General features: G+C 35.5%; 1 protein-coding gene across 5 annotated transcripts in view; it reads right to left on the bottom strand.

Annotated features, from left to right (window-relative positions):
• Window positions 1-13,231, bottom strand: part of FAM120B (family with sequence similarity 120B) — a 127,456-nt gene that overhangs the window by 94,207 nt on the left and 20,018 nt on the right. For all 5 annotated transcript variants that reach the window (XR_008916727.1, XM_056819067.1, XM_007484943.3 and 2 more), the window contains exon 3: window positions 11,288-11,468. Coding sequence is in view for 4 of the 5 variants with exons in the window: in XM_056819067.1 (XP_056675045.1) it covers window positions 11,288-11,468 (181 nt within the window). In the remaining variant the exon portion in view is untranslated. The remainder of the gene's footprint in view (window positions 1-11,287; window positions 11,469-13,231) is intronic.

Here is a 13,231-nt window from a genome sequence, read left to right as displayed (position 1 = left end):
ATCCTCTGAATTGTGATACCTAACAAGCCCTGGACTTGGCAATCACAGTAGGAAGATCTGGATAGCTAGGTTCAAGTCAGTTAGGTGACACTGAGAAAGTCAATTAATTTCTCTCAATCTTTGTTTCTTTATCTGTAAAACTGTGATAATATTATTGGCCTTACAACAAAGTTATGAGAATTGTGAATGTGAAAACACTCTAAACCACAATGTGTTATATAAATATAAGATGCTATTTTAAAAAATTATTGTATTTATGAGATCTTTTAAAAGAAGTTAAAAATTTCATGTCCCAAAGCCTTGGCCAGTTTTTCAATAAGAAAACATTTCTGAGATACCACAATATAAAAGGCAAGGAAAATACAAGTTTAAGTCACCAAATAATATGAAGAAAATAGAAAATATGTCAATAATAGCTTTGCTCAATATTCTCTCTGTTTCACATTTTTTTCGTCGACAAGATTTTATTATATAGCCTTTTCATATCTAAACAGCCTTTTAATAAATGTTGCTTCTTAGCATTAAAATTATAGGATATTTACATTATGTTGCTTCATGATTTTAAAAAATGGGTACTTCATATTTTACTACAGCTATGATTTCATCAATGTGGGTATTCTTCCCCATTTGTGATGTGGATAACAATCAACATACTACTTTATAACTTGTGCAATTCTTGTCTATACATATCCTATCAGGAGATTAATACAATGTGCTGGAGACTTTTTTTGGAATACCAGATACCAGATAAAACATATAGCAATATTCGTTCCTATTCTGTATTCTTACTGTACAAATGACTTACCTATTTCCTTTTTTCCTGATGAGAGTATTTCTCCTTCACAATTCTGAGTTGTTACCCTACTTAAAAATCTGCTTTGTAACTCTTTGCCTTTAAATAAATTCTCATCTATAAATGTCTTAATTCTAAGCCAATTCCTCTGAGATTCAGGCTTTTCCCACTTATTCTCATTTACTTCTAGCATTAGTATATATAATTAGAAGTACATTGATATGATATGCTCTTCTGTCATGAATAAAACCATGTTTACTTACTATTCAATAAAAACCACTGAGAAAATTGGAAAGTAGTCCAGGAGAAAGCGAGTATAGACTAGCATCTCACACAATATACCAAGATAAATTCTAAATGGGTACATGATTTAGATATAGAGACTGACATCATAGGTAAATGAGAGGAACATGGAAGAAAATTGCCAATTGGACCTATAGAGAGAAGAACCAACAAGAAGCAAATTCACAAGAGATAAAATGGACAATTTTGATAATACAAAATGTAAAAGCTTTTCTATAAACAAAACCAATGTAGCTAAAAATAGAAGAGAATCATGAAACTGGGGGGGGGGGATTGGGAAAAGATAACAGAAGATGGCTATCATACTGAAAAGCAGGGCCACAATAGAGATCATATGGCTAGTCCCCGGGCTATAAGAATATTAACCCTTTAAGGTTTGTAAAACACTTTACATATATTTTCTCTTTGATCCTCACAATGATTCTGGGAAGTAGGTGCCATTATTCTCTCCATTTTACATATGGGGAAACTAAGGTAGACAGATTAATTGACTGGAACAAGGTCACGTAGCTAGTAAGTGTCTGAAGCAGTTCAACCCTGCTGGGTCTGGTTTCCAAGGAGATTAGGGAAAAAGGAAAAGAACCTTTGTATTCCAAAAAAAAAATTACAGCAACTCTCTTTGTGGTATGAAAGAATTGGAAACTGAGGGGATAGCCATAAACTGTGGAATAACTGAATAAATTGTGGTATATGCTTGTGATAAATACTACCATGCCATAAGAAACAACAAATAGACTGATTAAGAAAAACAACTTGGAAAAATAATGAACAGTGAAATAATGAGAACCAGGAGAACATTATACACAGCCACAGAATTAATATTGGAAGAATAAACTGTGAATGTCAATTCCAGCAAGTGAACAAAAGCTACAGCGGTACAGCTATGCTATAGTGAAGATATGATAAGTCTCAGCAAAGTGGAAAGACTGAGTATGTGCCCACTGCCTCACAGTCTGTCGTCCAAGCACCAGTCTAGCAAAGGTAGGACAGGCTCATGACCAGAAGGTGATGCATTTCTTTTTTAATCACAGAAACTCATTATGGAGAGGCAGTGGTATAACAGCCACCACTACAAGAGCTAGTATTTATATATAACCTACCATATTCCAGGTACTGTGCTATGCACTTTTCTATACTATCCTCATTTGATCCTCACAATAACAGGTTATTATTATCACTATTTTACAGTTGAGTCAATGGAGATAAACAGAAGTTAAATGACTTCCCCAAGGTCACACAACTAGTAAGTATTTAAGGCTAGATTTGAACTCAAGTATTCCTGACTCCAGGTCCAGTGCTCTATCCACTGAGCCACATAGCTCACATAGATGAAATTATACATCTTTAAAACCCCCTGAATTTTTATTTTTATTTGATAGTGTATTTGCAAAACATTTTATGATCAGGGGCAGCTGGGTAGCTAAGTGGATTGAGAGCCAGGCCTAGAGATGAGAGTCTTGGGTTCAAATCTGGCCTCAGATGCTTCCTAGCTGTGTGACCCTGGGCAAGTCACTTAACTCCCATTGCCTAGCCCTTACCACTCTTCTGCCTTGGAACCAATACACAGTGTTGATTATAAGACAGAAGGGAAGGGTTTAAAAACAGGAATAATAATAACATTTTATGATCATATCTAGATGAGAATAGATGAAGAGCTCCAAAGTAGGAATTAAAAGTTATCTTTTATTTGTCTACTACCAGAAATCTAATTTATTACCCTATATATGTGACTCATTATTCTATATGCCTTTTACTCAGTAGGAGGGGGGATAATAGGCGCTAACTCTATTTAACAAGTCTTAAAAGATTAAAGGAATGACTAAAAGACAAATCAAATTGATTCAACCTAGTTAAAAAAAAAGAAATACTAAGCAAAGTATATTATACAACTTTTTTCCTCCCTCATGACAATCCTAAAGAATTAGTGAACAGTTTTAGAAAATCTCAGATTAAAAAAATTGACCCAAACATATACTTACTTCATAGTTATTCTCTCTTTATTGTAAGTCCAGGCTTAAAAAGAAGTATGGTTTAGTAGTGGGCTTAAATTGGATAGGATAATCTCTTGATCCAAAGCAAAATATTTGGGGGATGATAGATGGGAAAGAGCAAGTAATTTATATCTGGCTAGGTATGGGGTAGTGGGAACTGAAACTTTTTGGAGGTTCATTAAAGCCTGAGTGAAACAAAATTGGAGGCTGGAATGGGGGTGGGGGTGGGAGGGTAGGAAAGGAGGCATGGGGGGAGGAAGTAACCAACACAGTTCTAAATTCTAATGTGGGCAAATATAACCGAATTTTATACACCTAAGCTTCCTTCTCTGCACACAGGAGGCAACAATGTGAAAAAGCACCCTGCACACATTATAGGTAGGTAGGTAGGTAGATAAAGATGAATTTGGTAGTCTGTGTGATGTGATAACAAGTCTTCTGCCTTGCTACCCTAGGTAACTATAAAAGTACACTTAACCTTTGGGTTTTAGCTAGTATTATGGAAATTCTGGTCTGGTATCCATTTCCTCTATAACCACAAATAATTTCATTAGAAATTCTCTTTTCCCTTAAAGCCCTCAGGGTCTGCTGTCATTTCTGAAGGCAAAGACTCCTACAAACACAATAACTTTTGACAATATAAATGTGAAGGTCAATTTAATCTACCAATTTTAGAAATGAGAGTAATTCCAACACTTACAATAGTTGGCCAAGTGTTTATGTTATCCTGCATACTGTTTTAATTGTTAGCAGAAATATTAGTGCAGACATTTTCAAGTTATTTTTTTAAATGGCAATTTAGTTCTGGATTATAAGGAAAAATGCTGCCTTGAGCAATCAGTGGAGCTAATAGAAGCTTTATCCTAACCTAACCTTTGTCTTTTGTCTTCATGGAAGATGCAGAAGAAACCCCCACAAAAAACCAATAACACGAAACCTATTTGCTCCTTCACAAAAAGACAAGTATCTCTTTCTCTGCCTCTTTCTCCATATATATGTATATATATATACACACATATATAATCTTTTCATGACTATAACATATATGACATATAGGATGGTACAGATTCAGATAGACTTTAAAAACCAATCAAATATTAAAATACTTTATCAGCATAATGTCAAGACTCTTAGTATTTGGAAAGATTCAGGTATCTGTATCCAAATTGTTATCTTGTAGACACCACCTTCATTTTCAGTGTTCTTATTAGGAAAAAACCATACCTGTGTTTCCTCAGTCCTTATCTTCCCGACCACTAGATTCTACTCTTTTTAGCATTATTCTTTATCTCCTTTTACTTTCTTAGCAAAATTCCTTGAAAAAGTCATTTACAGTAGGTACCCTTACTTCCTCTTTTCTTAGTCTGCAATTGGGCTTTTGACCTCATCATTCAACTAAAACTGCTCTCTCCACAGTTACTAATAATCTCTTAATTGACAAATTTAATGGTTTTTCCCCAATTCTCAATGTTGATCTTCTCCTGGATACTCCCACTTTGGGTTTTCATGACACTAATCTCCCCATTCTCTGCCTACCTGTCTTTATTCATGTCATATTCCTTAAGACTGTCCTTGACAATTCTGAAGGACTTCTTACAAAGAATGCTATCCACCTCCAGAGGAAGAACTGATGGAATTGGGATTATTTGGGATTATTTTTTCCTTTAGTTTATCTATGTTTTTATTTTGGGGTTTGGGTTTTATATAAGTATTCTCTTACAGCAATGACCAATATGGAAATGTGTTTTGCATGATAATACCCATATAACTCAGATCAAATTGCTTACCAACCCAGGAAAGAGGAAGAACAGGAGTGGGAAACAATTTGGATCTTACAATTTCAGAAAATGTATTTTGAAAAAAATTTTTTACATATAATTGGGAAAATAAAATATTTTTTAAAAGACTTGGTCTTGGGCCTTCTACTCTTTATATTATTTATACATATATGTTATATTCTTTATTTTGCGATTGCTTCAGCTTCCAACAATTCCCACTTCTCTTTATCCAGCACTAATCTCTCCATCTCCCATCTCTATGCTCCCTTTGTTCCTCATGCCTGGAATGTTCCCTGTTCTCATCTATATCTTTTAGAATCTCTGGCTTCTTTCAAGATTCTTTAAATGTAACCTTCTGTGGGAGTCTATTCCTCTCCCTTCTGCTCTCTCCCACCCAAGTCTTCCTCGTGCCTTTCCCTCTATACCTTCCTTAGGTTTTATATGTATCTTGTAGGTGCCTATTAATATTCATATCCTTGTCCTTTAGGATGTAAGCTCTTTGAGGGCAGGGGCTTTTTCTTTCTTTTTCCTTTATATCTCTAGCACTTAGCATTTATTGCCTGTCACATGGTAAACACTTAATAAATGACTGTTGATTGACTATTTTGAAGCAGTAGTTTTTGCAGTGGTGAGGATGCTGGTTGAGGAATGGCTAAACAAATGTGGAATGTGGAAAATGAATAATTAAGAAGCAATGGATCTGAAGAAGACATAAAAACATGGAAATTCCTATAAGAAGTGATACAAATGGAAATTATCAGGAAGTTTCAGGACTAAAAAAATAATATATATGATGACCACTATAAAAATGGAAAGGGGAAAAAAACCAAAGAAAATGGAATGCCACATAATTATAATGACCAAGTGTAACCTGAAAGGAAAGAATACAATTTCTCACTTCTTTGCTGAGGGGAAGGAATATGGATATAGAACAATGTATATATTGCCAGCCTCAAATGATATGCTGTTAACTACTCTTTCTTATACTTTTGGCTTAAAAATAATTTATTGCAAGGGTTAATCCTCTGTGTAGGAAAGGGAAAAAGTGTAAATTTGGAAATGAAGGTGACATAAAACCAAAAGATAGCAATAAAAAAATACAGTTTTTACAGAGAAGAAAATTAAGTTTCTATACTTGTCCTCAGACAAAACATGGGTGTGGTTTTACAATTCTACTTAAATTTGAATTGTTTAACCATTTAAAAACAAAATACAAGGATTTCTTGTAGAAATATTTGGAAAAAAATTTTTTTTAAATCTTTATGTAACAAAGACTGGGATGGGCCAATTAGAGCTTCGCCTTTATGAGCATGCTCTGCTGATACAATCCCCATATGGGCTTCAGAGCACAGGCATTGTTTCAAGTCCGCTTGAAGAAAAGGAGCCTTTCAATTGGCTGCTGAGCCAGAAGGAAGAATGCTTACAAAAGGCACTAACCAGATGATTTGGGCTCTCTCTTTTATCTGACTGCATTCAAGTGAAGAGTGCAGTATAAGCCTCTGGGTAGGGAGAGAGCTCCCCACCCAGGCCACCAGGCAAGCCACGTATATGGTATGATTGTTTTCTCATCTCTGTGAAGTCTGTTCTTTTGTGCTCTTAGGTAAAGGAATATTGGACAAGGCTGACTTCTAAAGGTCGGGAGAACTGGGGGTCCATGTCAGACTTTACTGACTGCTGAGACCAGTGAGAATTAAGTCCTGGGCAACCTGCTTGAACCAACACAGGAGTGGATAGTAGGGAGCTAAGAGGAAGACAATTCCTCCACTAGCTATGCTAAACTGGGAAGTGAAATTGGTGGGGAGAAAGATTTATAGAAATTGCTTTCAGTTAGAATAATTCTCCTCAGGCCCCAAGATGGTAGAACTGGGGAAGAATGCTTTGTAACTTCTACCCAAATAAAATAAATACCCTTTTGTGACAGTTAACCAATGTTACTTGGTTAAATAATTCCTGGGGGCAAAATACTGGCTATTGATTTAGGGAAAGAACTCACCAGAATGGGAGCTTAAGTGAAAGGCATTCCTGGCTCCTCCATAGCAGCCCTAGATCTGAGGGGGAGATCTAATAGCCTTTCTCTAGGGTACTCAACTCCTCAGAGAGAGATGGAGTTGGGATAATGGTCCTCGTGGTTTATATGGTCTACACTTGGAGAAAATGACATTTCTGTGGTTTGGATGGTTTAAAAGAAGTTTTGCAAAGTAGTCAATGAACTTGGCTGTTTTCTGGCTTTTCAAATGGTGCCAACTATCTGACATCCCCCAAACTCTCCAACTTGCCCTCTTACTATCTATGAGAATTCACTATTAAGGAACCAAATAACTGGATAAAATGGTAAAAGAAAGGGTCTTAGCGTTTTTTAGTTCTTTTAATGTTAAACCGTCCTTATGGACTATTTCTATCAACTGGCATATATGGTGTTTCTATTACTATTACCTAGTTGTGACTTGAGATTGGAATGGATGTATTTTTTGCACATTCTAGATTCCCTTACTGCCCAATAACTTTTAAAGTTACAAAAACATGGTTTAGTCATTTAATTAGGTAGGATTAAAAACAGAAGTTGGGTCTGGAAGACAGTGAGGAGTGAGCCTGGAACCTCATGTATGCAGATAGATTTTTCTTTTTGGCTACCTTGCTGCTTAGTATATAGTATACATTCAACTGAACATATGGGGAGTGGATAACAGATGCAATTCAAATACCACTGTAGAGAGGTGCAATCTAATATAAAGGCATCTCTCGCCCTGAACGACAACTGTAGCACACAACAAATAGATTCTTTTTTCTTCTCTTACTCTTTAAAAATTAGTGCCTTTCATTTTGTTTTTACATCACATTTATTTCCCAGTATGACTCTTTCCTCCCTCTGTTTTCAAGGGCATTGAACCTTCCCTTGTAATAAAGAGAAACAGTTTAATAAAACAAATGCAAAAGTAAACACATCTGACAGCATATGCAACATTCAAAAAGCTCAGACTGTCACATCTCTTTTGGGAAGAGGAACCAAGAAATGTTATTCAAACAGCATCAAGGAATTTAGGATTTTAAATACCAAGCTGTGCTTTAAGGAATCTGTGCCTGAGAGTCCAAAGTTGTAAAAGTTAAAAAGTTAGCAGATCAAAGATCCATTTGTACAAACATGTTTATAGTAGCTGTTTTCATAGTAACCCCATAGTGGAAACTAAGGTAGTACTACCTCATGCCATCCATTTCCTCCCAGAGAAGTGATGGACAGAGTGAGACATGCATTTTTAGACACAGGTAATGTGGAATTGTTTTTATTTTTATTTTTAAACTTCAGTTTGAGGAGGGGCAGTGAGGAGAGACAATTTTAAACATTTTTAAGTAAAAAAGCAGATCAGAGGAACAAGACATTTAATTTGAGGAAACCTTTGATTTTTCAATCACAATCAATAATCTGAGTAACATTATTTAAGGATTAAGATATCTTCTAGTATTATCTGCCTGAAATTAAACCATGAGTTTTATAGATGCGGAAACTGAGATTTAATGAGGTAAAGGGGTTTCCCCAGAGGTCAGGATTCAAACCCAAATCTACCACAATCTCTCTAAAAACATTATTTCTTCACAAATTTAATTAAGTTATTAATTTAATTAGCATCTATTATGTCAAGGTTTAGTATAAGCAAAGAATACTTAAGAAATAGTGTAAATAAGCAACAAAAATGAACTAGTACCAGCAATAATTTCACTTTTTTTTTTTAAACCTTTACCTTCTGCCTTAGGATTTCAAGAATAGGTTTCAAGGCAAAAGAGCAATAAGGGCTAGGCAATTGGGGTTAAGTGACTTGACCAGGATCACATATCTAGGATGTGTCTGAGATCAGATTTGAACCCAGGGTCTCCCTTCTCCAGGACTGGCTCTCTTTCCACTGAGCCACCTGACTGCCCTGGTCATTTATTTTTAAAATATGCTATGTGAGAAGTCAAAAGCAAACAGAGAAGAATTTATTGAATTTTTAAGAGCTAGAAGTACCCTAAAGGGACCCAAAAAGACAAAGGCCAAGTTAGGAAGGAAGGATATTAATAAAAAACTTTTTTCCCTAACCTTTCCTAGCTTGTAATAATCTACATAGTACGATGAAGAAATGGAATAGGTTGGAGTAACTGTTAGACAACAAAGTTTTACACCGGCATCCTAAAATATCAAAAGAACTGGGGGGGGGGGGCAGTTGGGTGGCTCAGTGGATTGAGAGCCAGGCTTAGAGACTGGAGGTTCTAGGTTCAAATTTGGCCTCATACACTTCCTAGCTGTGTGACTCTGGGCAAGTCACTTAATCCCCCCATTGCCAGGCTCACACTGCTCTTCTGCCTTGGAACCAAATCACAGTATTGATTCTAAGACAGAAGGTAAGGGTTTAAAAAAAAAGAACTAGGAAAGGCCTCTGGTGAGTTGGGTAAATCCTCTATGACAAATATGTAGAAAAGAATAAATGAGAATCTCACAAGCTAAGAAGGTGTGAATAACTTGAGAGATGCACCAATAGAAGGGTTACCCACACTGTTGATCATGAAGTTGTCTCCTCAAAATTTATATTCATGAAGAACAAAAAAAAGTTAAAAACCTTGGCTAATCTCACAAAATATTTTAAATCAACATAATTATTTTATTCTATTTAAAGAAATGTTTTGATATCAAATGAAATTTTTCTTGACAAATATGTTAAAAAATTAATACCACCTAGTCTCAATTATCTACAAGAAGATACAGATGACCTGTAGAGATCAAAATTAATATAATTTTTTACATTTCAGTATGTGAGTTGTTTCCTTGTTATATTTTTGAGGGTAAACATGAAAAGAGTTTGAATTCCTTGAGCAATGGGAAAAGTGTTTGAGAAACCGGAGTAGTACGAGGAATTAAGTCAAAGACTTTTAAGATTGCTCCAGAAAAACAAGAGACAGTTTATTCAAAAGTTGACCCTACTTAGATATTTCTAACATTATCAGCTTTGGATTTGCTAACATGTTCATTTTCTAGTTATAATATTGGTACCACACAATGTGGGTTGACTTTGACAAGAACAGCTGTCAGGTCACATCCTATGGAGGAGGTGTTCTTCACATGGAATAAATGTTAGGAGGCCATAGATTGGAGTAGGAAAAAAAAATCTTTATTTCTACTAACCTTGAACTTAAATTGAGCATTTCCTTCAATTATGAATGAGGCAACAAAATACTACTCTGAGAAATGGTACATAAGCTTCACTATGCTGCTAAAGGGATCTATGATAAAAAAATTAAGAAAAATTTAAAAATTCTAAAATTAAAAGTAAAAAATGGTTAAGACATCCCGTTATTCTCTTCAGTGTTGAAATCCAGCTTTCTTAGGCTATACTTCACACAAATGGACTATGTGATCACTAGTCATTGTCAATATTAGCATCAGGGCTTTGAGTTTGAGGTAGATTCTCAGTTCTTACAAGTATGGCTGGCTCCCAACATTGGGTGTTCCTGAGCTTCTTTTGTGCTAACTTCATCCTTTAAACAATGGCTATTGCCTTGTTAAACATATAAGTGTGATTATGCTTAATCTCAAATTCACTATCACCATTCCTAGAGGAATTCTTTATTCTTCTTGCTAGTGCATAATGAAAGAATTGTGGAGCAAAATTTAATTTTAGGAAATCTCAAGAATATTTTCACCTTTATTGACACAAATTGTGTATAAAAATGTATATATACATATATGTGAAGAGAGAAAGGAGGCAGGCTGACATTATTTTGCTTAAAATAAAAAAATCTGGCTGGCTCTGTGATGACCTTGGTATAAGGCAGACACCCTCTTTGAGGAAATTTCCTCTTCTAAGGTAGAACTACCCTTTGCTCTCCAACATTATATCATGTTCAAGGAGCCAAGAGGCTGAGTGTCTTGTCTTGGGTCATACAGAGGAACTAGGTTAGGGCAGTGTAGATAAAGAAAAGGGTAAAAGACCCCAAGAAGATCTGGGAATTCCACTTCTGATACTGTTAAATAAATTTAAAAAAGGACAATGCCTCTAAATAGGCTTGGGAAAAAAAATTGCCCAATATTTTATAAAGTTATTTTACAAAAATATTTTGAGTTGGGACTAAATATTTTTCCTTTAATAATAAACACATCTTATGCTTTTAGAAAAGAAAAAGATTTGATGTTTTTAAAAATAAATCTTTAAAAGAATGCAAAAGTAATAGTTTATAGAAAAAAGCATTTTTTAAAATAAATTTTGATTGCTTATGAATTAGGTATAATGTTTCATAGTGTTTATCCTAAATTTTATGCAGATGTAGCAATAACATCAATGAAAATTTTTACCAAAAATTAAGCCCTATTTAATTGCCTCCACGTATTAAAAGAATATACTAGAGTTGATGAGGTCAGATTCTTGGATTCAGCTTTATGCAGTGCTACCAAGTCTTACCTTTATTGTCTTCCAACAAGAGCGAGTAAATATGTTGCCGAGCAGGACGGTAAATAAGTGCCTGTCCAGGGAGTTCTGGGTCAAATTCATCTTCCAATGTGTTGCTGCATTCAATCTCTCCACTCCTTAGGATATTGTAGACCAGGTAGCTTTCAGCTTGGATATGTTGTTTCTTAGCTATCTGCTCAAAGATAAATAAAACAAAACAAGGCTATTCTCTTTTTTGATAATAAAGTAATAAATTTTAAAGAGGTCAGATCTGTGCCCCAAAATCAATCAACCACAGTCCTGGCTGGTATCCTCAAAAAAGCTGGGAACTTCAAAAATGGACCAATTCTCATTCAATCAAAGGTTTTGTTAATGACAATATGAAGAGTTTAATCTTGAAGGATAATTCCCCATAAAGCAGGTATTATCTCTTACAAGGTATTTTCATGTTGTGTTAGGGCTAAGTTCACAGCTTGCCATACAAACTACAGATCCATGAAATCTTTGATTTGTGTTTTGAAGATATGAATGCTAAGCAAATTGTGAATATCATAAATTTTATGAGATGAATTTTTTGTGTTATATAAAATAATATGGTAGTCCTGTTACAGATTTAATAAATAGCTGCAGAGGAGTTATAAGGATATTTGAGTGTGTAAAGTCTAATTCACTGGTACTATTTTTCCAAAGTAAGAAAGTGACACTAGTAATTTGAAGGTCAGCAATATGTAAAAATATTTTAAAGTTAATTTTAATCCAATATAATGCTGTGTTAATTTGACAATATGACAAATTGAAGATGACCAAGAAATGGAGAATACTTTGATATAGATTTAAAAGAGAGAAGACTTTTTAAAAAGTCATATCTTTTGTTCTCTTTTCAGGGCATGATTATAAAATTTGTTTTCCTGTTTTGTCTTTTCTCATTGTTCTCATTTTAATTATTTCAAAAGAGATAACATTTTTTATTCTTCTTGGAAAAGCACAATTACTTGGTAGGCTGGACCCTAGCTAAAATTTCAGTTCTGCCTAACATAGCAAGAAATATGATATTCTCTTCTGCTATTACAGAGAGGTTGTTAGTCTCTACTGCATCTTAATCAGTCAAATCTTAAATTCAATGGATATAAAACTGGATTGATCTTTCTCTTCAAAATGCTCCCCTCTCCCTTATTTCCCTATTATTGCCCAGAGAACTACAATCCTCCTTTAAGACCCAGGCTTACAACCTTGCTGTCCAAGACTCTTTCTCTGGCTTCCCCCACTCCCATGGTTAATCTGTTGCCAAGGCTTGCTTGTTGATTCCACTTTCTCCACATCTCTTAAACTCTGGCCTCATGCTCCAACTATTGCGATAGTCTGCTGATGGGTCTACCAGCAGTGAGTAGCTCTCTCCATTCCAGTTCATGCCCTACTCAGCCATCAAAGGGATCTTCCTGAAGTACAAGCTTGATCATGTCACTCCCCACCCCTACCAACAAAGTCCAGGGGTTCCTATAACTTCTAGGATCAAATGGAAAATCCTGGTGTCCAAAAGCCCTTCATGTGTCCCCCTACCCCAGTCTTCTTACATCTTTCACTCCTTCGTGCATTATTCTTCAATCCAGTGACTTAGGCTTGCTTGTTATTCCATCTCCCAACTGGGAATTTCCTTTATGCCCAAGACTCTCTCCCTTCCGTCTCTGTCTCTTGGCTTCTCTCAGATCCCTACTTAAATCCCATCATCCTGGGGGCAGCTGGGTGGCTCAGTGGATTGAGAGCCAGGCCAGAGATGGGAGGTCCTGGGTTGAAATCTGGCCTCAGACACTTCCTAGCTGTGTGACCCTGGACAAGTCACTTAACCCCCATTGCCTAGCCCTTACCACTCTTCTGCCTTAGAACCAATACCCAGTATTGATTCTAAAGTGGAAGGTAAGGGTTTAAAAAATAATATAAAAAATAAATCCCATTATGCAA

Source organism: Monodelphis domestica, chromosome 2 (genome assembly GCF_027887165.1).
Source record: "Monodelphis domestica isolate mMonDom1 chromosome 2, mMonDom1.pri, whole genome shotgun sequence".
NCBI classification, from domain to species: Eukaryota; Metazoa; Chordata; class Mammalia; order Didelphimorphia; family Didelphidae; genus Monodelphis; species Monodelphis domestica.
Note: the sequence above shows the minus strand (reverse complement) of the source record. Positions and strands in the feature narration are given on the sequence as shown.